Source organism: Pipistrellus hanaki (assembly GCF_964339955.1).
Source record: "Pipistrellus hanaki genome assembly, chromosome: X".
NCBI classification, from domain to species: Eukaryota; Metazoa; Chordata; class Mammalia; order Chiroptera; family Vespertilionidae; genus Pipistrellus; species Pipistrellus hanaki.
Window position 1 is genome coordinate 36019903 of NC_140524.1, and position 27201 is coordinate 36047103.

The 27201-nt window shown below is 39.9% G+C and overlaps 1 protein-coding gene across 2 annotated transcripts in view; it reads right to left on the bottom strand.

Annotated features, from left to right (window-relative positions):
• The window catches only part of IL13RA1 (interleukin 13 receptor subunit alpha 1), a 68906-nt gene that overhangs the window by 30846 nt on the left and 10859 nt on the right, over positions 1-27201 (bottom strand). For both annotated transcript variants that reach the window (XM_084870395.1, XM_084870396.1), the window contains exons 2-6: positions 27033-27172; positions 19440-19578; positions 15555-15675; positions 5049-5239; positions 1733-1884 (exon numbers count right to left, since the gene is read on the bottom strand). In XM_084870395.1, the coding sequence (XP_084726521.1) occupies positions 1733-1884; positions 5049-5239; positions 15555-15675; positions 19440-19578; positions 27033-27172 (743 nt within the window). The remainder of the gene's footprint in view (positions 1-1732; positions 1885-5048; positions 5240-15554; positions 15676-19439; positions 19579-27032; positions 27173-27201) is intronic.

The window sequence follows — 27201 nt, forward strand, 5'->3', positions numbered from 1 at the left end:
TCGACTGAACAGTGGAATGACCAGAATGCCCACGGCCCCTCAGGGGTGTGGGGCCAGCCAGCAAACCATCCACAGCCCTTCTCCCCAACCAGCCCCGCCCATGACCCCTCACCCCAGCCACCCACCCCTCAGGGCAGGATGGCTGACCAGTGCACGAATTCATGCACTGGCCTCTAGTTTTATAATAAAGTGTTGAATATCTCATATAATTTATTAAATACTGTACCAAAAGTGAAAAACAATGGATATATGGATAGTTGTCATTAATGTACACAGTTAAAAGCACAGTGGGCCTGAAGAATGTTTGAAGCATTGAACTAAAATTAATTACACATGAGAGTGTATTGTACTGCATATCACTAGTCCAGGAAAAGATCAAAATTCAAACTTTGAAGAACAGTTGCTATCAAATGTGTTATCATTTTTTTGTGCCATCGTAAGGCAAACCATGGTAAGTCTGTATTTTGAGACTCCCCTGAGGAGCTAAAACAATTGAACCAAGGAATTTGTCCATGTGTGCTGGGCTCCTTTAAAAGCCAATACAAAAAAACTTGGTTTCGAACCTCTAAAACTCAAATGCACAGGGCCAGGGCAGGTGGCACACAACTGAGTCCCTGTGGTCTTGAGGTGCCACCTAATAGAAACTACACTCTTCAGGCACCACAGTTTTAAATCTAGATAAAAAGTTAAAAAGACAAACAAAACTCCACTTTGTGGCCCAAACAAAAATGTCTGAGTCCCAGTTTGTGACTAATGCCCTAAGGTTATGTCGCATGATGTTATGCCCAGTGTCCCACAGGGACCTCTAATTAGCATATTTTGTACCAGATTCTGAATAATAAAACTGTATTTAATCCAACCAATACTAACTACTCAAATTTGAATACTTTAGTTGCCACAAACTCTAAGAAAACTGAATGGCCATACCAGAGCCTCCAAGTATCTACCTGATCCAGAGTTCATTCTATTTTTCACACATGCCACACTCATTCCTTCCTCAGGCTTTATATTTGCTGTCCCCTCCAACCTCAGATATTCACATGGCTAGCTCCTGCTCATCATTCTGGTCGCATCTCAAATGTCACCACTTTGAATTATTATCCTACCTACTATTCCCTCAGGCCCTCCCATCACGCTACTATATCACCCTATTTAATTTTCTTCATAGTATCCATTCCCTGAAATTAGCTTATTCAATTACATATTTATCTTATATTAGGTAAGCTTCATGGATAAAAAATAATTTTGCATCAGGTGTCATGTACACAAAAATAGTGTATGGCACATAGTAGATAATAAAATTTTTGAAATATGTTTTTACTGATTTTTAGAGAGTGAGGAAGTAAGAGGGAGGGAAAAACATTGATGTGAAGGAGAAACATTGATCAGCTGCCTGCTGCACACACCCCAACGAGGTTCAAGCCCACAACCTGGGCATGTGCCCTGACCAGGAATGCAATGCACAGGATGATGCTCAACCAACTGAGCCATGGACCAGAGCTAATAAAATTTTTTGAGCAAATGAATTAATATATGGCATGAATCTTGCAGTCACTACTATCATAAACCCTCAAACCTTCCACCAACCTATTTCAAACAAGGAATTATCATCATAATAATTATGTGACAAATCTAAGAGCTAAATTTCATTGACGTTTCAATGTGTTATACTATAAGAAATTCAAGTGAAAAAAAAATATCCAAATAAAAACACAATCTAGAAAACACTTACGGTTAAACTAAAACGCGTCTCAGTTTGGCTGTTATTGACTTTTACTTGATAAGATAAACAAGCGCTAGAAAAAGGCTGTGGATTCTTCCCTACCACGTATAAGTCACCATGTTGAAAGAAGAGCCGTTTAATATGTGGAGGATCAGGTTGCACTGAAAGAGAAATAGAAGAATACAAATTAGCTTCCAGAGTTTACTTTGATGAGATACCTATGTGGGAACTGATAACAAAAGTCACAAAGTTAAATCAAAATAGGGCTGATACTTTCAAGGGCCTTCCATGATCAGACATACTAGTACAGCGGTCGGCAAACTCATTAGTCAACAGAGCCAAATATCAACAGTACAATGATTGAAATTTCTTTTGAGAGCCAAATTTTTAAAACTTAAACTACTTCTAACACCACTTCTTCAAAATAGACTTACCCAGGCCGTGGTATTTTGTGGAAGAGCCACACTCGCCAAAGAGCCGCATGTGGCTCACAAGCCACAGTTTGTCGATCATGGGACTAGTACAGTTCTAGATTTCTGATTAGCCATGATTAATGAAGGAATGTTATGCTAAATTGCCTAGTAATTGATTTAAGGAACATCTTTGGGTGTCTAGCAGATGGCATGAACTCTGATATGCATCTGGTTAGAATATGGCAAGGGTATAATCAGGATATCCAGCTGCATCATAAAGAAAAGAACTGTCTGGTCCAGATGTGCCTCCACCTAATGGGTAACAGGGGCACCAAGTGCAAGGAGTTTCCCCAGATGTTACCCATTTTGCCAATCAAAGACCACAATTAAACATTAGCTTAGTCTTTCACACATGCTACAACAATGATGAACCTCATGGACATTATGCTAAGTGAAATAAGCCCATCACTGAAGAACAACTACTATATGATTCCATTTAGGAAGTATCCAAAGTAGTCATAATCATAGCAACAGAAAGTAAGAAGGTGGTCACCAATGAAGCATCCATCTTACATAAAAAACTGCAGTTTGAATTTTTAAAATATATTTTATTGATTTTTACAGAGAGAAGGGGGGGGGGGAGAGAGAGAGAGAGAGAGAGAGAGAGAGAGAGAGAGAGAGAGAGAGAGAGAGAAAGAGAGAGAGAGTCAGAAACATCTATCAGCTGCTACAACCAAGGTACATGCCCTTGATCAGAATCGAACCTGAGACCTTTCAGTCTGCAGGCCAATGCTCTATCCACTGAGCCAAACTAGTTTTGGCTGCTGTTTGAAATTTTAACCCTGCTATTTTGGCTTCTGTAAAGACTTGCTTGTTTAAATGATAAGGAAAACAAGACTACTCCCATTCCAGAGAGGCCGTGGACTATGCCCCAGACAGAGTTGTCAGTGCTGGCACCAGGCCAGGCCTTGAGATATGGTCTCATAGCCCCTTCCCAGCACGTAGGCCTTCTTTCCCAGAAGCCCCAGAAGTCTCATTCCAATTTTGGGAGACAAAAGAACTAGGAAAAGTATAAATAGAAAAGGTTTCCTCCATGGGGGTGGGGGGGCAGAATTTAAAAGGCATATTTTTCTCTGGCCCTGCCCTTAGTAAAATGTAATTCCCTTTCTCTAAGCATGGCTTGGTTTTTTTCTGGTCTTCTGTAACACCAAGAGAGGAGGTGGGGGGGATGAGAGGGAATTTGTTTTGGGGCATTGAGTTTCAGTTTTATAAGATAAAAGTTCTTGAGATCTGATGCACAACAATGTGAATATATTTAACTGCTGAACAGTAGTACACTTAGAAATGGTTAAGATGATAAATTTAATGTTAAGTGATTATAACCACAATGTAAAATAAATAAGAAAATTAGCTTAGTCAATTCAGTTTTTTGGGAGTCAGCTATGCATACCGCACAACAGAAGAGAATGAATAATTAACAAAAAATCTGAAGATGTCACCTTCTAGCTGAGACGTATCTCCCTTTATGTCACCACTAATCTCTAGGAAGAAAACTAGCAAAATGAGCTTTAAAAGGTCCATCGAGGAGAACCTGCCAAGCAAGGAAGAGGACAAACAAGGGCTTTGCTTTAGATTATCCCACTTGGCATGTTACCTCAACTTCACTCCCTGGACCTACAAACTAAGCTCCCTTTGGTTCACTATTAGAATTCACTTCCCTGAGTATCTGAAAGAACAAATAGTGTTCTGCTCACAAACTTCGGCACTTTTGTCAATTTATGATTATTTGCCTACACATTTTCTATATACCACTTAGCCAGTATATGAACTCCTTGTTGGGGTATTGCAAGATATAAACAAACATAATGCTTACAGTAGTCTACTTTAGAGATTTACAAAATATTTTTATACACTTCACATTCATTTGAACCTTCTACAGTTGACCCTTGAACAACAGAGGGTTAAGAAAATCACTGTCACCCCTAGTCAAAAATCTGCATATAACTTTTGACTCCCTAAAAACTTAACAACTAATAACCTACTATTAACTAGAAGCCTTCCCGATAATATACAGTTGAGTAATGCATATTTGTATTTTTATATGTATTTTATACCGTATTCTTATAATAAAATAAGCTAGAGAAAATATTATTAAGGAAATCCTAAGAAAAATACATTTATAATACTGGGCAGATTGAAAAAAAAATACACGTATAAGTGGACCCATACAGTTCAAATCCATGCTGTTCAAGGGTCAGATGTACAATTTTTTGAGATCAAGAGGGACAATGCAACCCATTTTATAGATGAGGAAACACTTTAATAGAATGTACTAGTATATACATATATCTTTTCCAAAGTGAAGAAGCTAGCACCTCAAGCAGATATTTTATTTTCAAGTGGGAGGCTCTTTCTAATAGGCTGATACTCAGCTGCACTGGTTGCTCTCATTGATCAATGCCGGACCCAGAATGTTAGATAATTTGGATATCACCCCTGATCATTCTACCTCCAGTCTAAGCTTTAAAAAAAAACAAACTATAAAATAGATTGTTCAGGAACTATATTCAATCAGAGTTATTCTGTAGCACTACCCTGACAAGTATTATAAGTAAAAGAGAACTGATCTTAAGAGTCAGAGAGCCTGGGTTCCAATCGTGGTTCTATAACTAACTGCTTGCTGTCTGTCCCAGTGTACTCATAAGTGAACAAGGAGAAAACATGTGCATAGGTACTAAATAAAATAATTTCTAAGCTTGCTTCTTTAAAAAAATATAAAATAGAAATATATAAACATAGTCTTTTTTCTGGTAAGATCTTAAAAAGATAATCTGTTTCCATTATATATACTGACTATTCAAAGGACATTAACACTTTTATCCATGCTGTCATAGAGGTCTTTGAAAACTTACCATGAGAAGTTAAAGGCACTATATGAAAGGATGGTCTAATTTTTCCTGCATTATCCTTGACCATCACCTGAACATTGTCTTGGTCGAAACTGGGATCCTTTATTTTAGTAGTCAGAATAAAAGAACAAGTAATGTGTTGACTTTCTCTGTAGATGTTTTCACATTGACGAATTTTTCCCAGGCTGCTGTGCCTACAAGGTAAAATAAGACAATCTTCTGCATTATTTTTAACAAGGAACTCAAGAAACAAAGGCAGACATTGTTGGGTTTTGTTTTGTTTTGAATGACTTAAGATGTCCATGAAAAGCAGTATTTGCAATATGGCAAGATAGCTTTTTCTAAAACGATACTTTACTTGGCTCCATTTCATACTCTAAGAGAGCAAATGTTCCTATAGCTATGGAAACTACAGGAGTATTGGTTCTTTTTCTTCTTCTGAATACGAGGTGTTATGAGGGCAGGTTGAAAAGTTTTATGCTTCTTGAAAATATCCCATCTGCTGAATTCTATGGTTCTCCTCTGGTCCCACTTTCTGCTCCCTCCTTATTTTCTTGTCTTGTTCTCTCCCTTTTGATCTTCTCAGCGGGTTCCCATTCAGTTAATAGCCCTCTGCACATCCCTCTCTATTTCTTAGTCCCACATCTGTTCAGCCCAAGCCTATAATTTCCATCCCTTGATTAGAATTTCTATGCTAGGGATGCCTAGTCCTAACCTTTCACCTTGGATCCAGTCCCAGACTTCCAAATGCTCCATTCTACAATAGTATTCCACTCTTGCCTCAAATTCAATGACCAAAACATATGTCCCCTTTCCCCTGACAAATTGCCTTTCCTTCTAATGTTCCAAATTTCCACCATCTGAGCTCATTTCCTCTGGGTTCCTCAATTTCAGCCTTTGAAATTCTGTTTTACCCTTCCTTTCCCTATATTCTACCACTAAATTCTGTTATTTCTTTCTTTGCAAAGCTTGAATTCTCTCCTGTGTTATTTCTATTGGCCTCACCCACTTTCATGTCCTACCCACTTCAGGCTTCACGTCTTCTCTAGACTTACCTCTGGGACCTTCATTATTATTAATAGTTCCCTCCAATCACTGCCAGATCTATGTTCCAGAATACACTGGCTTTCTAAGTGTCTTACTTCACCATGTGGCTTTAACTGCCTTCTATAATGAGTACTGCTGGTATATTACTTCCCATTTCAAAAACCTCTACATATACCTTTCCTCAATGATCATCAGCACCTAGCACAATGCAAGCACAGAGAATGTGCTCACTATACGTTTTCGTCTATGCTATCAAAGGATTCTGTTTTGTAGTAAGTGGCAGAAGAGAGTTGGCTTTACATCATCAGCCACAATGGGAGCTGTGCAAAGATTCTGCAGAAAAGGGAAGCAGTTTAAATAATGGACTAAGAATGAAGAATCCAAAACCCTTGACCTGTTATCACAGAATCATCTGCAGCCATTTAAAATGTAGATTTCTCAAACCCTCTCTCAGAGGATCCTATTTAGAAGTCTTTGACCAGGGCCTAGGGATCAGCATTTTAACAGAAATTCTCCAGGGGATTCTATTGCAAATCAGGATTTATAAAACTCAGATCTACTCCCATAAATACAGTCAACTGATCTTTAACAAAGGAGCAAAGGCAATACCAAGGAGCAAAACTAGTCTTTTCAACAAACGGTGCCAGAACAGCGAGACATCCGCATGCAAAAAATAAAAATAAAAAATAAATCTAGTCACAAACCTTATGCCCTTCACAAAACTAAACTCACAACAGGTCACAGACTTAAATGTAAAATGTACAACTATAAAACTTCTATGTAATAACATAGAATAAAACCTAAATGAAGTTAGGTATGATAATGACTTTTTTAGACACAACACCAAAGGTATGATCTATAAAAGAAATAATAAGCTAGACTTCATTAAAATTAAAAACTTCTGCTTTGCAAGACAATATCAAGAAAATAAGAAAACAAGCCACAGAATGCAAGAAAATATTTGCAAAAGACACATCTGTTAAAGGACGAGTATCCAAAAAATACACAAAGAACTCTAAAAACTCAACAACAAAAAACAAATAACCCAACTAAAAATGGGCCAAAGACACTCACAGACACCTCACCAAAGATATACCCGTGTTTCCCTGAAAATAAGACATCCTCCGAAAATAAAACCTACTTACAGGTTTCCTTCTGACTGAACTATAAGGCATCCCCCCGAAAATAAGGCCTATCTCCAGACTCTTGATATTGCAATAAACAAGCCATTCAAAGACAATTTGTGCGTGGAAATTAATGACTACATTGAAAATAGAATGGAGAGCAGAAACCCATTTGGCTCAGTGGATAGAGCGTCGGTCTGCGGACTGGGGGGTCCCAGATTCGTTTCTTGTCAGGGGCATGTACCTTGGTTGCGGGCACATCCCCGGTGGGGGGTGTGTGGGAGGCAGCTGGTCGATGTTTCTCTTTCATCGATGTTTCTAGCTCTCTCTCTCCCTTCCTCTTTGTAAAAAATGAATAAAATATATTTAAAAAAAGAAAAAGAAAATAAAATGGAGTTAAATCAGCGTGGAAACTTTGTGAAACCTAAACTGCAAGTTGTGACTTGGGTGAAGAATTCATGGGAGAAAATCACTGACAAGTTGCATTGCAAATGCACTGCGAGCAGGCTACCTTGACAAGAAGTACTCATTTAAAGACAGTGCTATTGCTAAACATGAGAGATTTGGTCCACTGATTCTGAAAGAAATGGAGTCACAAGAAATTCACCAGGAAATTCAGGAATTGGATTGTTATGATGATGTTCCAGAAGATGATGACATGATTGTCATTGAATAAATTAGTAAATTCTTGATACTGTAGGATTCACAGTTTGGTTTGTGTTGACAACTACCATACTACCGTACCATATATAGGTAATAAATTTCCTTTATTTTAATTTAACAATAAATGTGTACCGTATTCTTCTTCATGGAAAAATAAGACATCCCCTGAAAATAAGACCTAGCGCATCTTTGGGAGCAAAAATTTAATATAAGACACTGTCTTATTTTCAGGGAAATAGGGTACAGATGATAAGTTAGCACATGAAAAGATGTTCTACATCAGGGAAATGCAAATTAAAGCAATAATATAACACTAAACACCTATCAAAATGGCCAAATCCAGAATGCTGATGACACCAAATGCTTGTAAGAATGTGGAGCAACAGGTACTTTCATTCATTGCTTGTGGGAATGCAAAAATGATCACTTTGGAAGACAATTTAGAAGTTTCTTTAATAAGTGAACATAATCTTAACATACAATCCAGCAATCACACTCTAGTACTTAAACAAGTTGAAAACTTATGTCCACATAAAATCTTGCATACAACATTCATAGCTAGAGTTGGAAAGCTACTAATATGTCAAGGTAGCAGGCTTGATCCCTGGTAGAGGCCTGCAGGAGGCAATGATCAATGTTTCTTATTGATGTTTCTATCTCTCTCTTCCTCTCCCTTCATCTCTCTGAAATCAATAAAAACATGAAAAGTTATATCTACACAAATTCTGCATATAACATTCATTTTTAGAGTTTGAAAGCAACCAAAATGTCCTTCAGTAGGTGAATGGATAAACTGTGGTACACACAGAAAATGAAACATTATTTAGCCCTAAAAAGAAATGAGCTATCAAGCCATGAAAAGACATGGAAGAACCTTAAATTCATATTACTAAGTAAAAGAAGCCAGTCTGAAAAGACTAGATACTGTATGACTCTAACTATATGGCATTCTGGGAAAAGGCAAAACTATGGAGACTATAAAAAGATCAGTGTTTGTCAGAGGTTGGGGGAAGAGATGAAAAGGCAGAGAATAAAGAATTTTAGGGCAAGGAAAATACTCTGCATAATACTATAATCATGGATGCATGTTATTGTACATGCATCCAAACACATAACATATATAACAGCAAGAGTGACCCCTAAGACAGCCTAGTACCAGGAATGCTCAGGGCCTACTCAAGAAGGCAAATAATCCTTTCCACTAATACACACAGGGTAAAATAAGATTGTTGATGGAGTGTCGAGTTTGATAGTTGAAAAGTTGTCAATTTCTCAGAGATAATTAAATTGGTTAATTGAAATAAGCAAATATTCTAGAAAAATTGATTATACTATACAAAAAGCTGTTCCTAAAGTGTTAACAAAATTCTTATTGGCAGCTCATCTCATGGTAAAATTGCATAACATGTAATGAACGTAAAGCAGTCATATTTTAGAGCAAATAACTAAAATGTAAAAGCTATCAAGACTACATTATAAAATTTCCAAAAGTCTCCTAATATTTAAATTAAAAAAGGGGGTGATAGATAGTGGAAAAATAACATGTAAGGAAAAATATCCTGCAAGTAAATTACATCTAGAAAATTTGTACTTTAGAAAATTAACTTTCATTTGAAATGCTCACAGCAAGATACCCGTGAAAAACCTACAGGGTGTCAAAACAAGCCAGAGGAAAATCATTTGGGGAAAGAAAAAAAAGAAAAGAAAGGGAAAGGAAAGGAAAGGAAAGGAAAGGAAAGGAAAGGAAAGGAAAGGAAAGGAAAGGGAAAGGGAAAGGGAAAGGGAAAGGGAAAGGGAAAGGGAAAGGGAAAGGGAAAGGGAAAGGGAAAGGGAAAGGGAAAGGGAAAGGGAAAGGGAAAGGGAAAGGGAAGGGAAGGGGAAGGGGAAGGGGAAGGGAAAGGGAAGGGAAAGGGAAGGGAAAGGGAAGGGAAAGGGAAGGGAAAGGGAAGGGAAGGGAAGGGAAGGGGAGGGGAGGGGAGGGGAGGGAAGGGAAGGGAAGGGAAGGGAAGGGAAGGGAAGGGAAGGGAAGGGAAGGGAAGGGAAGGGAAGGGAAGGGAAGGGAAGGGAAGGGAAGGGAAGGGAAGGGAAGGGAAGGGAAGGGAAGGGAAGGGAAGGGAAGGGAAGGGAAGGGAAGGAAAGGAAAGGAAAGGAAAGGAAGAAAGAAAGAAAGAAAGAAAGAAAGAAAGAAAGAAAGAAAGAAAGAAAGAAAGAAAGAAAAAGGATCCCAAGTCAAATTTATAGAAAATATCCCTTTATTAACTTTTGGTTGAGAATATGTTTGTATATTTTCAGAAAACAACTCCGAGACCATGTGGATTACTGCAACAGAGAGGAATTGACAGGAGTGTTCCATGAAGACAGAAGAGAAACAGTCCAGAGATGGAAGACCCTGACAAGCCTTGCCATACTAGCAGACAGCAGCTGTGTGTCGCTGAAGGATGCCCAGGACCAAACCAAAGATGGTTGGACCTGCATCAACACCATTTGTCCACCAACCAGATCTGAAATACCATGGCTGACATGTACACATAAGGAACTGTTTGACATTGAAATTGGTATTCAAAAGAACTGTAGAGGGCCGCCTGGGAAGGCACATGGGCAATTATTTATTTATTTAGGAAAATTTTAAAATAAAAATTGCCCATGTGCCTTCCCAGGCAGCCCTCTACAAAGAACTGTTGGCCCAGAAAGGAACTCACTACAGACTGATCATTTGCCTCTCAGCATAACCATTATGGCTTGTCTCAGTTCTGGTTCTTATAAGGGAATTCCTAGTATCACATGATCTAACGCATCTAGGGGGAATAATGAACAACATAAATTGATGAGCAGAAACAGACCTCGAGACAGAGAAGCAGCGATCAGAATGTCAAACCTCAGATTGAAAGTAGGGGAAGGGGGTGGGGCAAAGGGGAGAGATCAACCAAAGGACTTGTGTGCATGCATATAAGCCTAACCAGTGGTCATGGACAACAAGGGGTGGGCATACGTGGAGAGGGGTTTGGGATGGGAATGGGGGGATAAGGACAATTATGTGATACCATAATCAATAAAGAATTTTTTTTTAAAAAGTGACTCCCAAAATAAACTATGAACTTTGGGTGATGATGTGTCAAAGTAGGTTCACCATTGGTAACAAATGTACCACTCTGGTCAGGGATGTTGATAATAGAGGAGTCTGTGCATGTGTAGGGGCAGAGGTTATGTGGGAAATTTCTGTATCTTCCTCTTAATTTTGTTGTAAACCTAAAACTGCTCCAAGAAAATAAGGTCTTAAAAAAAGAAAAGTTCAGATCTAATATTTTTAATCCTTCAAAGGCTGTGCAAAGAAATGCTTCAATATAAAAAATGCTCTTGACCCTTAAGAAATAGTATATAAGGCTTTGCTCCTAATTGTAGGCCCCAGTGGTTCATGAATGAAAACAGTCTTTTAAAAACTCACTGCCTTGGTTAGTTTTTAGAACAGACAGCCCTGGAGTGTTTTCCACAGACAGCCAGAAACAGAAACCAAGATACTAATGACATTTTTGTTACATGACTAAAGAAAACTATGTAGAAAGTTATTTTTTTGTTTGTTTCAAATAATGAAAGGAACTCTTCTAATGGGTAATCTTTGAGATTCCTTTTTCAGTTTTGTACCCTGAGTATTTCACATATTCTCATGGACCCCATATATAAAATTTATTTTTTTGTTGTAATTTAGAAAAAATAAGAAAAAGAGAAATAATGTTTTTGTTGATTTTATAGAGAGAGGAAGGGAGAAGGACAGATAGAAACATCAATAAAAACATTGATTGGCTGCCTCCTACACTCCCCCTACTGGGAATTGAACTCGAAACCCGGCATGTGCCCCAACTGGGAATTGACTCAGTGACCTCTTGGTTCATGGGTAAATGCTCAACCACTGAGCCACACTGGCTGGGCAATATTGTTTTTTAATAGACAATTTTGGGGGGCTTCCTGTGAAAGATTATATGATAACTAAGACAGAAGGCATTAGCTGCTTCATGTTAAAAATTCACACATTGGCCAGCCTGTGTGGCTCAGTTGTTGAGCATCATCCCATGCACCAGGAGGTTACAGTCCGGTCCCTGGTAGGGGGCATGAAGGAAGTGATCAATGTTTGTTTCTCATTGATATTTCTGTCTCTCTCACCCTCTCCCTTCCTTTCTCTGAAATCAATAAAAACATATTTTTTAAAATCTTTAAAATTCACACACTGAAATCCTCCACAGACTTGCACTGCAAACATACGAAGGGAATGGACAAATGAAAGACTATTTCCTCAACTCTGGAGATGATTAATGTGGTAAGAAATTCCCTAAAATTCACTGACATGGCTAGTCTGGAGCAATTAAGGTCAGGCTCCTTCAATGCCAGACTCTCTCTCCAGAGTCACAAGTGACAGCCCTGGGGCTTCAAAATGACACTACATTTTTTGATTGGGGATTAGAGAAACAGTCTGAGAGTTTTACATGATTTAAACTGATACCTAAATCAATTTCAAATGCTTGGTAAGGAATAAGCCATATGTTTCTTTCTTTTGTGATTCTGATTGGAAGAATCTCTCTAGGGGAGAGCAGAAGAGGAGGAAGTAGGTGCTATTCCTTCAAGATGGGGGAAGAGGCCAGCAATGTGTACTGGCTACATCTGCAAGGGAGTGGGTTGAATAATAAAATACAATATAGCTATCATATATGGAGTGCTTAATCTATACATGTTAGGGGTTAGACATGGCTCTAAACACTTTTCATACAATAGCGACCCTCACAACAACCTTAAGAAGTAGTACTAATATTACTATTTCCATTTTACAGTTTACAAAACTGAGGCTCAGAAAGAAGGCACTTGCCCCAAATTACACTTGCTAGTTAGAAAGAGAGCCAAGATTTGAACCCAGGGAGGGTGGCTCCAGAAAAGAATAAGTTATGGAATGGTGAGGGTAGAAGATATAGAATCTGTATCAGCAATGGCCAACAAAATTTTCTGGAGTTATGGAAATGTTTGATATCTGAACTATCTAATACAGGAACCACTAGCCACGTGTGAAATTGGCTAGTAAGACTAAACAATGACATTTTAATTTGCTTTAATTTTACTTAAATTAAAATGCAAATAATCGCATGAGGCTAGTGGCTCCTGTGTTGGACAGTGCAGGTCTTTATTATAACAAGAGTCCATGCTAATGACCAACTCCAGGAATGTGTATGACAAGAAGTGCCATCCCTAATCCCTGCCCCATTGGGTGCAAGGAACCATCACTCTCTTGGGATGACTTCTTGAGCCACATCCAATGATGGTAGATTGTGGTTTGCAGGCTGAAAGGCAACCCAAGCACCGTCTGTTATCAGCTTTGGCAGGACAATGCATCAACCTGGAAGAAGATTGGTTGTTCCAGTCTTTTGTAATTTTTTCACCCAGGAGGGCAATCATTTCACAATTTGCTTTAAGAAGTGGTTGTGCTAGTATATTGCCCAAGACACTTCCCTATTTTTCTTGTAAGAAATCCAAGGACTACATCACCATCTACCTCCGGTGTCACCCCAATTCCTATATCTGGGTTACTTTGCTGGATAGTCTTGCTATGGAATAACATAGTTTTAAGGCAGCTCCCATTCCTTTCCCTGACCCCTCTATAGACACAGATTCTTTAAAGATCTTCCCTGTGATTATACCAATACTGATTCCAGGGAAAGCAAGAGAAGTTAATAGCGAAATAAACAAAGGATGTTACCAACTCTTGAGAGCTCTTAAAAGCCTGTAATAACAGCTCTCTCCAGACTTCACTGCAACATCAACAGAGCCAGGCTATTCCTTTTAAGACTTAGTTCTATGGCCCTTTCACTAGCAATTCTTTAGGGAATCAAATCTACTCAATCCTCCTCTTTTTAGCCCTGAACCATAATGTTCCTAAGTTGTTTATCCCTCCTAAACTCTCCCCCCAGTTCCGAATGTTCTCTCGCTTTAGTTCCTACCAAACATTCAAACTTATATATGGAGCATGCACCTACCATGTGTCAGGCACAAGACACAGTCCTTGCTTCTCAAGGGAGACCGCAGTCTGGGGAGGGCTACCACTAAGTAAACAGGAAACTACAACACAATGTGCTGAGTACTATGACATGGGAAAGTGCAAGGTACCATGGGATACAACTATGATGGGGCACATAAAGCTAGACTTCAGAGGTCAAGAAAGGCTTTGTGGAGAGGAAGTAATGAGCTAAGATAAGAACAAAGAAGAGTTTAAGCTATAGGAGCAAAGAGGCATGTATCTTATCTCAGCTGCCCATTCAGTGCTTTACCTGCAATGTGTGCTAATTAAAGTCTTATTGAATTAAATTGATTAACCTGGTCCTTTCTTTCTCGTCCTGTTGCTAATAATTCTAACTTTTAAGGGAAAGAAAATTATTAAATATGAATTTAGAAATTTAACAGATTTTGTAGCTGTAGTCATAAATATCAAATATAAGTTATTTTTTGGGGAGCTAAATTATTTGTAATCCTGGGCATGATATAATTTTCCCTTTTAAAGTTAGACACCAAAGACTCATACATTGCTGGTGGGAATGAAAAATAGTACAGATACTCTAGAAAATAGTTTGGCAGATAGTTATAAATCTAAATATGCAATTACTGTAGGACCTAACAACTGTATTCTTGGGCATTTATTCCAGAGAATGACATGTTATATTCACAGGAGCTTCATTCATAACCAAAAAATTAGAAACAACCAAGATATCCTCCAGTAAATTAATGCTTAAACCAACTGGTACAACCATATCATGCACTACTATTCAACAATAAAAAGGAATAAATGAATTATTAATACACACAACACACAACAACTTGGATACCATGCCTAGGTGTTTTTTTTTAAAAGCCTCTAACAGTTATATGTTGTATGATTCCATTCCAGTAACATTCTTAAAATGACAAAATTATAGAGATGAACAGAGGTTAGAAACTTGAGGGAAAGGCGTAGAGGGGGAGGGGATGCAGAAGGGAGGTGGATATGGCTATAAAAGGGAAACTTAAGGAATCCTTGTGGTAATGGAACCGTTCTATATCAATACATGTGATAAAATTGCATAGGTTTTCCAGGGGTCTTCAAACTACGGCCCGCGGGCCACATGCGGCCCGCAGAGGAGTCTGATCCGGCCCGCCAGGTTTTTTGGGCAGTGAGCGCAGCCGAGGTGTTACAGTAGGAATTAGTAGTTCATATAGTCCGGCCCTCCAGCTCTCTGAGGGACCGTGATCTGGCCCCCACTTTAAAAAGTTTGAGGACCCCTGGAACACTCACATGAGTGCATTTAATACTGGTAAATATTGAATGAGTCCAGTGGACTTGTACCGATGCCAATTTTCTGGTTTTGATTTCGTACTCTAGTTATACAGGATGTTACCATTGGGAGAAGCTGGGTGAAGGAAATGCAGGATCTCTTTGTGCATTTTTGCAACATCCTGTGGATCTATAATTATTTTTTTAAAGTTTTTTCAAAGTAGCCACCAAAATCAAATGCATTTTTCAGTAAAGCAAACTGCCCATCTCCTGGGGTGTGCCGAAAAGAATTAGTTGCTGTTGTTTTTTTGTTGTTTTTAATACTAAGTTAGATCCAAAGGCTCCCAACACCATCACAATCAGTCCTTCTCTTATAAGTCTCCTGTCCATACTTACCAGTAGTAGAGAGTATAGTTAGTGTCAGGACTTGTGTTCCTTCCTGGGAGCCAAGTGCACTTCATGTAGCTCAGGTTGTGCCAAACACATTGTAGCTCAGTCACAGCTGACTCAGGATCGCCTAGAATACCCAGCCAAGAGTTTAGGACCTTTCTTTCCTTGTAAGGACTTTTCTTTTCTTTTCTTTTCTTTTCCAGACTAGCCAATAAACAAAAGATATCTTTTCAACAAATGGTGCCAGAACAGCAGACGTCCACATGTAAAAAAAATGGGTCATGGGAATGGTGGGGGTGAAGCATGCTGCTTTACCCAAATCCAAAATGCTTACAACTTTCTTACCTCCCGATACTAAGAAAATACCTTTATTATTATTGAGGGGCCCTCTTATATCCCTAACTGGAGAGTGGAAAGGTCACATAATATTTTCATAATAAGAAATGACTACAGAATTCCTAAATTAATGTGAAAATATAAACAACCTATCTACATTCTTTACTTTTTGCACAAAATTGCTTAATTTCATATAACTTATTTACCACACTTGAATCCAAAATTAAATTTGTTTAGTTCTTATAAATAGTTTCATTTTTAAAAAATAATACTGAGTTTCTCTGAAATTATTCAAAGGAATATGTTATCTATTCTCAAGATAAATTCCAAAAAAGGAGTATTAAAAATATATTTATCTTAGCAGCATCATTAGAATATTTTTATTGTCATGAATTTGTGTGTCATCCTTGTGCAGAAGCCATGTTAATCTTCTCTGTATCATTGCAATTTTAGTACACGTGCTGCCAAAGTGAGCACTATCTATCTTTAAAAATAAATAAGTTTAGCTCAGCCAGCATTGCTCAGTGGTTGAGCACTGACCTGTGAACCAGGAGGTGATGGTTTGATTCCTGGCCAGGAATGATTCTCTCTTCTACTCTCTCTTCCTCTTTGAAATCAATAAAAATATATATATTTTTAAAAAACACACAAGTTTAGCCCTGGCTGGTTAAAGTACCCCAGGAGGCAACCAAAGATGTGTCTCTCTCAAATCAATCTCTCTCTCTCTCTCTCTCTCTCTCTCTCTCTCTCTATCTCTATCTCTATGTCTATCTCTATCTCTATCTCCCATTCCCTCCCTGCCTTACACTCTCTTTAAAAGTCAAATGAAAAATATCCTTGGGTGAGGATTTACAAAAAAAAAGTTTACTGGGTTATAATTTACCTTCTTATCTTTTGATTAATACTGACACATATTGTTTTAAACACTAAACATTCTCCTTGAACTAATTCAGGGAAAGGTATGCATAACATAATTCTTAGTATCTCCCTATTGTGTGTTATGACTTTAAGAGCCTTAAAATCTTTATGATCTGAGATTTCTACTGTTAACATTTTTTTTTTTTAGTTGAAGCATCAAGTCTTTATATTAAATACCTCTGTTTAAAATGCAAACCTCTTATCCCTCAGGGATTCTTAAAGTAGTACTATACTAAGCCATCAACCATTTTCCTGTCAAAATACAATTTAAAGTGGTTTTTTTTTCAGATTATTTATTAAACTCCTAAAGAAATGAGAATAGGGAAAGTAAGTTGTTTTAAAAACCATGCTCCCAGCCTCCTAGCAGTACCAAACTTTTTAATTTTATAAATATTACTAGATACCCAGTGCATGAAATTCGTGCACAGGGGTAGGGGGGTCCCCTCAGCCCAGCCTGCACCCTCTCCAATCCAGGACCCTTTGTGGAGTGTCTGACTGTCAGTTTAGGCCAGATCCTGGGGATCAAGCTTAAAACGGCAGTCGGACATCCCTCTCACAATCCTGGACCACTGGCTCCTAATCACTCAGCTGCCTGCCTGCCTGATCACCCTTAACTGTCCCCTCCCTGCCAACCTGGTCATTCCTAACTGCCCCCCCCCGCCTGTTCCCCCTTACTGGCCCCCCTGCCAGACTGGTCTCCCCCAACTGCCCCCCCCTGCCCACCTGGTCACCCCTAACAGACCCCCCTGCCAACCTGGTTACCCCCAACTGCCCCACCACCGACCCAGTCCCCCTCACTTCCCCCCCTGCCAGCCTAATTGTCCCCAACAGCCCCGCTGCCAGCCTGGTCACCCCCAACTGCACTGCCCCCGCTGACCTGGTCACTCATAACTAACCCCCTGCCAGCCTGGTTGCTTCTTACTACCCCCCCCCCCTGCTGGCCTGGTTGCCCCCAACTGCCTCCCCACTGGCCTGATTGCCCCACACAGCCTGCTGTTCAGTTGTTTGGTCATACCTCACTAGTCCCCCTGCTGACCTGGTCTTAGGCAGCCATCTTATGAGAGTATGGGGGTCAATTTGCATATTACCTCTTTATTATATAGGATTTCATATACTTATTCTTTTGTCAATCCTAACCCAAGGATATTTTCCCATTGATTTTTAGAGTGCAAGGGAGGGGGGAGACAGAGAGAAATATTGATGTGAGAGACACATCAATTAGCTGCCTCCCACATGCACCTGGACCAGGGCCAGGGCCAGAGCCTACAACTGAGGTATATACCTTTGACCAGAATCAAACCCTGGACCTTTCAGTCCGCAGGCCAATGTTCTATGCATTGAGTCAATAGCTAGGGCTATTTCATATAATTTTCATCAGTGCAAGGCAGGTAGACAGCATGGTCTGGAGGTCTGAAAAGTTGGTGACTGCTGGTCTGGAGAAATGCCATGCAGTGCTAATGTTTGGAGGTAGTAGTTGCACCCTGCACAGACAAGGGGCAACGTAACAGCAACAGGTAATACATACAGAGCATTTACTCTTCGCCAGGCACTATTCTATGTGCCTCACATATACTGAGTTAGGTAATCCTTTCAACAGTCATGGTAAGTAGGTACTATCATCATCTCCATTTTACAGATGAGGAAACTTAATGAAGGAAGGGCCAAGTGATCTGCCTATGGTCACAGAAACAGGCAGAACTAAGTAGTAAACTTGGGCATTTTAGCTCTGGTAGCTCTGCTCTTAAGCAGTATATACTAGTATGCACTCCCTGCCTGCAACATAAAAGCCAAAAGGATATTGGATGGTGGGTGCAAAGGCAGGTGGGGGACAATATGACTACTTGACAGCTTTTTCTAGGGCTAATGTTGAATTGGAGCCTTGCTAGCAGTTTGCCTTTCTAACATCTTTGCCCAAATACATCATGTGTATCAAATTAATCTCTCTATAATGAACAAGATAGTACATGTTTTGTGTGTTTTTTAAAGCACTGGATCTGGAATCTCAAGACCTACAGCAACTCACTCAGTTCCTTCATAAAATGAAAAGGATAATATGTGCCTTGCTTACTTCACAAGATAAGCTTATGAGGCTTGATGAAAAGTGTGTGTGTGTGTGTGTGTGTGTGTGTGTGTGTAGCCCTAGCTGGTTTGGCTCATTGGATAGAGTGTTGACCTTCAGACTGAAGGGTCCCAGGTTTGATTCTTGTCAAGGGCACATGCCTGGATTATGGGCTCAATCTCCAGAGTTGGGTGTGCAAGAGACAGCCAATCAATGATTCTCTCTCATCATTCATGTTTCTATCTCTCTCCCTTTCCCTTCCTCTCTGAAATCAATAAAAATATATTTAAAAAAGAAAAGTGTGTGTGTGTGTGTGTGTGTGTGTGTGTGTGATTTTCCAAATTATTAAGTGCTACATAACTCTTTGAGCATTGTTATTCAAGGTGTTGGTGAGCACCTTGAAGGCAGGGACATCCTCATATTGATCATAGCGTTGCTAACACCTAGTCCAAGTGCTTGTAACTTATTACATTCAGCAAATGTTTGTAACTGAATGAATTAATGGACACTGAACATAAGCATATGGATAATTTGGATTATTCTCTATATACCAAGAGAAACTGCTTTCAAGTTGTTACCTTCAGGGGGTGAGATGCACTTTTCCACCAAAATGCTAGGATTGTCACTTTCATTGGCGCTACACTGGGACCCCACTTGCAGACAAATCCTCTCATTCAGGGGCACCTCTTTTGAACGACGAGTTTCTGGAGCAATTTCCTAAGGTTAGGAAATAAAAATAGGCATTGCTACAGCAAACACACAGAAATACACTTATGTAATAAAACATTAGCATGGCCAGATGCGTAAAAAATGGAAAGTTATTCAATGGTATACATAAGTCATCTCGACGTGGGGTGATTTTCTCCACCCACCAACCCTGGGGGACCTTTGGAATTGTCTAAGAACACTTTCAGCTGTCATAACTTGAAGGAACTTGCTACTGGCATTGAGTGGGTAGATGCAAAAGATGCTGCTAAATATCCCACAAAGCACTGCACAGCCTTCCCTTCCCCCTATAACAAGAATTATCCTAGGCCAAATGTCAGTGGTATCACCATTAAGAAACCCTGTTATAGATAAAAGACAATTTTCCATGTTTTAAATGTATAAACATTAGGACATTTACCTAGAAATCCTACCATACTAAAATGTTACCTGTCTAAAAGCAATTCTATGGAAAACACAATAATATTATCAAAATTCCATTCCAAGCAGATGCAGTATGCCATCAAGATCAAGGTAAAAAGGATTGCTTAGTCATCCTGGTCACATCTGAGGAAGGGAAGTAAAGAAAGAGGGCCTCAGGGTCAAAGATAAATTTTTCATTAAACATCTTTCTGTACTGTTTGACCATTTTTATTATCTTACATACCCATAGAAATTTTAATGGTTGATATATGCACTGAGTATACCACACTCTTATTCTGAAAAGTAGATAAGTTTTGTGAAACCACAGAAAGCTAACTTAAAGATAACATACAGACATAAATCATAAATCTAGTTATTATGATTCAGAATAATAAGATTAAAGGGTTCCTCAGGAAAATATCTCCCAGGGTGACAGAGTTGGAATTATTAAAAATGGAGTTGCTTTTAATCAGAGCTCCAAGGAGTTTCCTGTTTTGCAATAGTTTCTGACTTAAGTTGAAGACAGCATTTCCTTTTATATACGTGCTGATGGCCACGAAGGGGAAAATTGGTCACAGCTGACTCTATTTTCCATCCTAAGGCTCTACACCACATGTGTCAAACACAAGGCCCGCGGGCCAAATCCAGCCTGCCAGGCCTTGCAATGTGGCCCGCACCGCGCTGTCATCACTGCACTCCGCTGTCAGTTTATGACATTGTCAGTTTATGACTAGTAAACCATTCGGCCCGCGATTTAGGCTGGATTTTAGATTTTGGCCCCTTCTCTGATTGAGTTCGACACCCCTACTCTACACCAGTGTTTCCCAACCTTCTCTCATGATGAGAATCACCTGGTGGAGTTGTTAAAACACAGATTCCTGAATCCCAACTAAGAAGTGCTAAACTAGAATTTTTGGGAACATATAGGTAAAATTGTATACTTAACTAGTGCTCTAAGACAGATTTTATATACAGAGCACTAAGTTAGGTATGCAATTTTACCTATATGTTCTCAAAAATTCTAGTTTAGCACTTCTTAGTTGGGATTCAGGAATCTGTGTTTTAACAACTCCACCAGGTGATTCTCATCATGAGAGAAGGTTGGGAAACACTGCTCTACACTTCCATTTCACAGGGCTGCTTCCAAGTGAACATGAGGACAAATATGAGATACTCCCAAAACCAGGACATAAAGGATGCCATGTGAGAGGTAGCTAACAAATCAAGAATTCATGAATAGCAACGATGAAAGAAAATCACTTTATAGAGACTGAACAGCTCTTAAGCCTGGACAAGACAACCCTCTGAAAAGGGAGTTAGTTGGTCAGCCCTGGAAGAAAATAAAAATAAATGTCTGTTAGAAAATTCTGGCTGGGAGATAAGAAAGGGTGATTTAGCTCCATGGACATTGAGAACTTCTGTCCTACCAGCAAAACTATGCTTACCCTCAGTGGGGCCTCCTGCTATTCTTAGAGGGGTAAATTTTCACAACTAATTCCTAGCCAAGAAGCCTACTTATCATTTGGAATTCCATACAGTTGCTGCCAACAGGGATGGAACACATCAGTGAGGCCAACAGAAGGCTTTCTATAATATTTCACTTTTATAGTTTTCATGGCAAAGGAAGGAAGTGGCCCTTGAGAGGTGACTGTGTGCTGAGGAAATGAAGTTTCTCAGCCTGTGAAGTGGAAAGCCCGCTCCAGGATCCTGGTAATGGTGGCAGGAAAGGTCCAAATGCAAATTTCACCAAGCTCACAATTTTATTAAGCACAAGTTTTACACACTAAGTCCTCACTTAATGCCATCAGTAGGTTCTATGACTTTTGAAGTGACAGTGATGTATAACGAAGCTAGTTTTACCACAAGCTAATTGATATAAAAGAGTTGAGTTCCTATGGCATCCTATCAATATTATAACAAAAAGATGTTGAACAAAACAATATTATCCCAAGACCTCTTGTATAGCCCTGAAGGAGCCACCCTGACCCAAGGATCCTTGATAATTCTTATTTAGAAGCTGCATTTGCCCTTGAAGAAACCAGAGGGAAAATGTGCATTCAAATGCCATAAATTAGAATCATCATGGAAAATCTCAGTTCTCTTATTACATTAGATATTGTTCCAGGGAGAGGGCTGAGAAGTTTTATTACACAAATATTTTTATTATAATGGAATTTTTAATTGAAAAAATACTTTAGTATCTAAATCTGAATCTTATGTTTTGGGCATAGGAATAATAAAAGGACTTAAAAAAGAGATGGGGGGGGGGGAGATAGAATCATTTTAAAAAATATCTTTCAAAGTTCAAGGTAAATAATATTAGATTGGCATGAATAAAGTAGGAATCCACATTGTCAGTGATCGCCAAGTCAAGCACACTTCTTGGTAATGAACTAAAGCCCTCGGAGCAGATCTGGATGAGGTATGTGAGATGGCTCCCATGTGACTTTCAGTTATGGTGACTCATTCCACTGGTAGCTAGCTGCTGTATGATATTATGCTCCACCCTTCAAATAATCTGTCCTCCTTTGAAAGTTTATCAAAAATCAAGGCAAGAGTCCTGAATTGATCCCTCCCATTAGGAGCAATGTTCACTTGGCTGTATCAAAACTTTCCCAGTTGCAGATTCCTTTCTAAAAACGAACAAGGTATCAGTTTCAGCTCTGCCTCTCTGGATGCCTGGACAAAACAACAATCTTTTCATTTATTCACCTGGTGAGACTTTTCTACCTCTTGGTGGTGAAAGATACTATCTAAAATCTGATGCCAGATCCTTCTTTCACTTGCCAGATTGGGAAACTATTAGATAGCTAAAAGAGTGGAGGGGGACAGCCACTTAAGCTAATTTTTTAAAAGAATCATTATAAACACTTGATTCATCTTAATGGACTGAAAATGACCTCCAGGGTTTATCTCATTTAGCAATTTGAGAACTTTGGACATTCACATCAGCCCCTTAACATGTGCAAACGATTATAATACCACTTCTTCAATATGCTTCAAAGGATGTTTGTACCCTAGTTTTGTCTGATGATGTTAATGCTGGGACTGAAGGACAGAAAAAGAAAAGGAAAATTACTCCCACCATTTATTCCTAGCCTCAAGACTATAACCTTCAAAAGATTCAGACAGAAAATCCCCCAGCACTAATTGAAGACATAATCCATTTATCACAAATTTGGGATTGATAGCCACCAACGCTGTCAAATGGCTGAAATAAGTTACTTTAAACAGAGGTCACCCTTTATGGTCTTTTCAGGGAGGAACAAAATCAAATGATAATATAAGGTTACACCATAAAAATGAAAATTGCTGCCAAAACCGGTTTGGCTCAATGGATAGAGCGTCGGCTTGGGAACTGAAAGGTCCCGGGCTCAATTCCAGTCAAGGGCATATACCTTGGTTGCGGGCATATCCCCAGTAGGGGGTGTGCAAGAGGCAGCTGATCGATGACTCTCTCTCATCCATGTTTCTAACTCTATCTCTCTCCCTTCCTCTCTGTACAAAATCAATAAAATATATATTTTTAAAAATGAAAATTGCTTATGGTACAACCTAACAATTGCAATAATGATAAAAGCTAACAATTACTGAGCACTAATTCTGTAGTCAGGTGCATTAAAAGCATCATATTCTTTTCTTTTTTATTTATTTCCTAGAGGCCTGATGCATGAGTTCATGCACGGGTGGGGTCCCTTGGCCTGGCTGGTGATCGGGGCCTTTCAGAGCCATCTCTCCCAGTCCCTATTGAGGCCACTGGAGCCAGCCAGCCAGGGGGAAGGACCACAGGATGTTGGCTGGCCATGGGAGGTAGGTTGTGGAAGTGCACTGACCACAAAGGGGCAGCTCCTGCATTGAGCATCTGCCCCCTGATAGTCAATGTGTGGAATGACTGTTTGTTAACAGTCGCTTAGGCTTTTATATATATAGATTGATTTGAGAGAGATAGGAAAGAAGGGAGAGAAACATTGATCTGCTACTCCACCCACTCATGCATTCACTGGTTGATTCCTGTATGTGACCTGACTGGGGATCAAATCCACAACGTTGGCACATCAGGACTATGCTCTAACCAAGTGAGGTAACCTGCCAAAACCCACAAATATCATCTCCTTTTAATACACGTGCCCTTCATATGAAGTAGGTACAGTTGACCCTTGAACAACTCAGGGTGGGGTATCAATACCCCCTCTAGCAGTTTAAAATCCGCATATAAATTTTAGCCTACAGTGGGCCCTTTGAATACACAAATTAAACCAACCACAGGTTGAAAACAGTATTTCTGATCCAATGTTGGGAAACAAAGCTGGGAAACAGTGGTTAGGAATGCAGAAATACTGTATTTGATCCACAGTTGGGTGAACTCACAAATTTGAACCAGGAACATACTAAGGGTTGACTGTATTTATTTTTTAAAATCTACATATAAGTGAACCTGTACAGTTCAAAATTGTTATTTAAGGGTCAACTGTACAATTATTAGCTCATTCCCCCACGAGCTTTTTATAAACAAGGAACTGGAGGCTCAGAGAGGTTAAGTGACTTGCCCAAGATCACACAGCAAGTTGAAAGGGGAAAAGACAAAATTTCAAATCCAATTCTGGTTCCACTGCCTCCTCGTTTCTTTTAAGTTTAAAGTCCTATGAGTATAGTGAGGACTTTATTCACCTGGCCAATTCACACCTGGTGAATGTGGTTAACAAGCTAACAAATAGGGAACAGTTAGAAAAAAAGTGACCTCTCAGGATTTCAACTAGATACTTAGGGGAGACTTAGGTGTCTTTTCCGGAATTTCTCAAGATTGAACTACCAGAAATTGCTACAAAGACTCCCAATGCCTAAAGCCCCTCCTTAGGAACAAGAGGATGCCATGTTGTGAAAAGCAGAACTCTAACTACTCAAGTTTCACAATTAAGGAATATTACAGGCTCCTGCATTTAGAGGACCTCTTTGAAAATGCAAATACTTTTGACTAACCTCAATTAACACCTAAACCTTAATTAACACCTCAGCAAGAAAAGGTTGAGGGAGGCAAATTAGCACATTTCCCTCAAGAGACAAAACCTGTTACTTCCTGACTTTCTTAAGCCTTCACATAATTATTTTCCTTATCCCAGCAAAATTAGGGAAGTGAGTAGAGTCACACTTTACACACCAAGAAACTGAGGCTCAGGTTAAGTGATTTACCCCAGGCCACTGACCTTGTTAAGTGGTACAGCAGCTAGCACCTAGCCTTGTCCTGCCACCAACCCGCTTGAACTGGTGATTTCACAATTCACAGCTCCAAAATAGTGTCACTAATAACAACTTATTATGTGGCCTCAAAATCCTGGACAAAGTCAACCCTAAACATCCCCTCACACTCCCACTGAAAGAAGGTATCTATACTAATAATAGAGAAATATGCATATTGGTCAGGACACCCTCATGCAACGACCAAACAGTAGGCTGCATGGGGCAAACGACTGAACAGCAGGCTATGTAGGGGGACCAGGCTGGCAGAGAGAGCAGTGAGGGGTAACCAGGCCGGCAGAGGGGGGCAGTGAAGAGCAACCAGGCCAGCATGGGCAGGTTGGTGGGGTGGAGGGGCAGTGAGTGGGGGGAGGGTAGTTGGGAGTGACCAGGCTGGCGGGGTGGGGGGGCAGTGAGAGGCAACTAGGCTGGCAGAAGGGGGTAGTTGGGAGTGACCAGGCTGGTGGGGGGGATAGTGAGGGTTGGCCAGGCCAGTGAGGGGTGGGCAATTAAGGGTGACCAGGCCAGTGGGAGAGGGAGGCACTTGGGGGCAACCAGGCTGTTAGCAAGGGGCAGTTGGGGGTGACCAGGCCAGCAGGGGAGGGCAGTTACAGGCAATCAGGCCAGCAGGCAGAGGTAGTTAGGAGCAATCAGGCAGGCAGGCAGGTGAGCAGTTAGGATCCAAGAGTCCTGCATTGTGAGAGGGATGTCCAACTGCCAGTTTAGGCCCAATCCCTGTGTGTGGGATCGGGCCTAAACCAGCAGGCGGACATCCCCCAAGGGTCCCAGATTGGAGAGGGTACGGGCTGGCTGAGGAGACTCCACCCCCCCATGCACGAATTTCGTGCACTGGGCCTCTACCTATATAAGGCCAATATGCAAATAGTCTGAATGACAGAACGACAGGCTGCTATGATGTGCACTACCATCAGGGGGCAGACGAGCTCCCACAGAGGGAACACTGCTCAGCCAGAAGCTGTGCTTACAGCTGGCGAGCACAGTGGTGGTGGCGGGAGCTTCTCCCACCTCCACAGCAGCACTAAGGATGCCACTCCCCAAGGGCTCCCAGACTGCAAGAGGGTGCAGGCTGGGCTTAGGGCCTCCCACACCTGAGTGCATGAATTTGGTGCACTGGGCCTCTAGTAAAGATATAAAAGAGCTTTGAATAGATGATATGACGCTTTGAAGAACTTATCAATTAGAAGGGGCTACAAACCAATAAAGCCCAAGAGAAAATTCTGCTGAATAAAATCATCATAAAGAACTAATCCTGTTATCAAAAATTCACTTGAATCAGTCAACTACATCTGACTGGAAAGGCTGAAAGTTCCCCTGTTTTCTTCAGACATCAGAAAACCTTCTGGTCAACCCCACCTGCTAGGAACATCTCATTTGTTTTTGCTTCCCATACAGTCCTTTGCTTCGAATTACATAGTTCTTGCATAACTATCCATGCATGTGATTAACAAGATGGTGAATGTGAAAATTCCCTGAGAAATTGAAAGTGTTATATAGATACAAGGGTTTAGGTAGGAACCAATTTTAACATATTTACTTAGTGAGTGCCTAATAAAGATATCTACCATAGTATTTCCTATCAGAGAATCTCAATTGTATTTATCAAATAATTAGCAAATCATTTCATATGTTCCATTTCCTCAACAGTTGTTTCTGTAATGTTATGTTAAAATTTAGACATAGGTCAAAATCAAATTTTCACCTTGAAGTAAGATCAGAATAGGGCTTATTCTTGGCTCCAATTTATAGTGTTCATTTTACCTCATTAATGCCATATGTTCCAGAAAACTTACCTTATCCTGCTTGTTGCCAAAATGACTAAAATACCACAGACTACAATTCGGGCTGGCTCCCTCTGGAGGATTCCATGTCCATATCACTGTGCAGAGGTTTTCAACTGAAACACTCAAATTCGTCACTGGTGGCTGAATTTCTGTTCAAATCAAGCATAAGAAATAAATG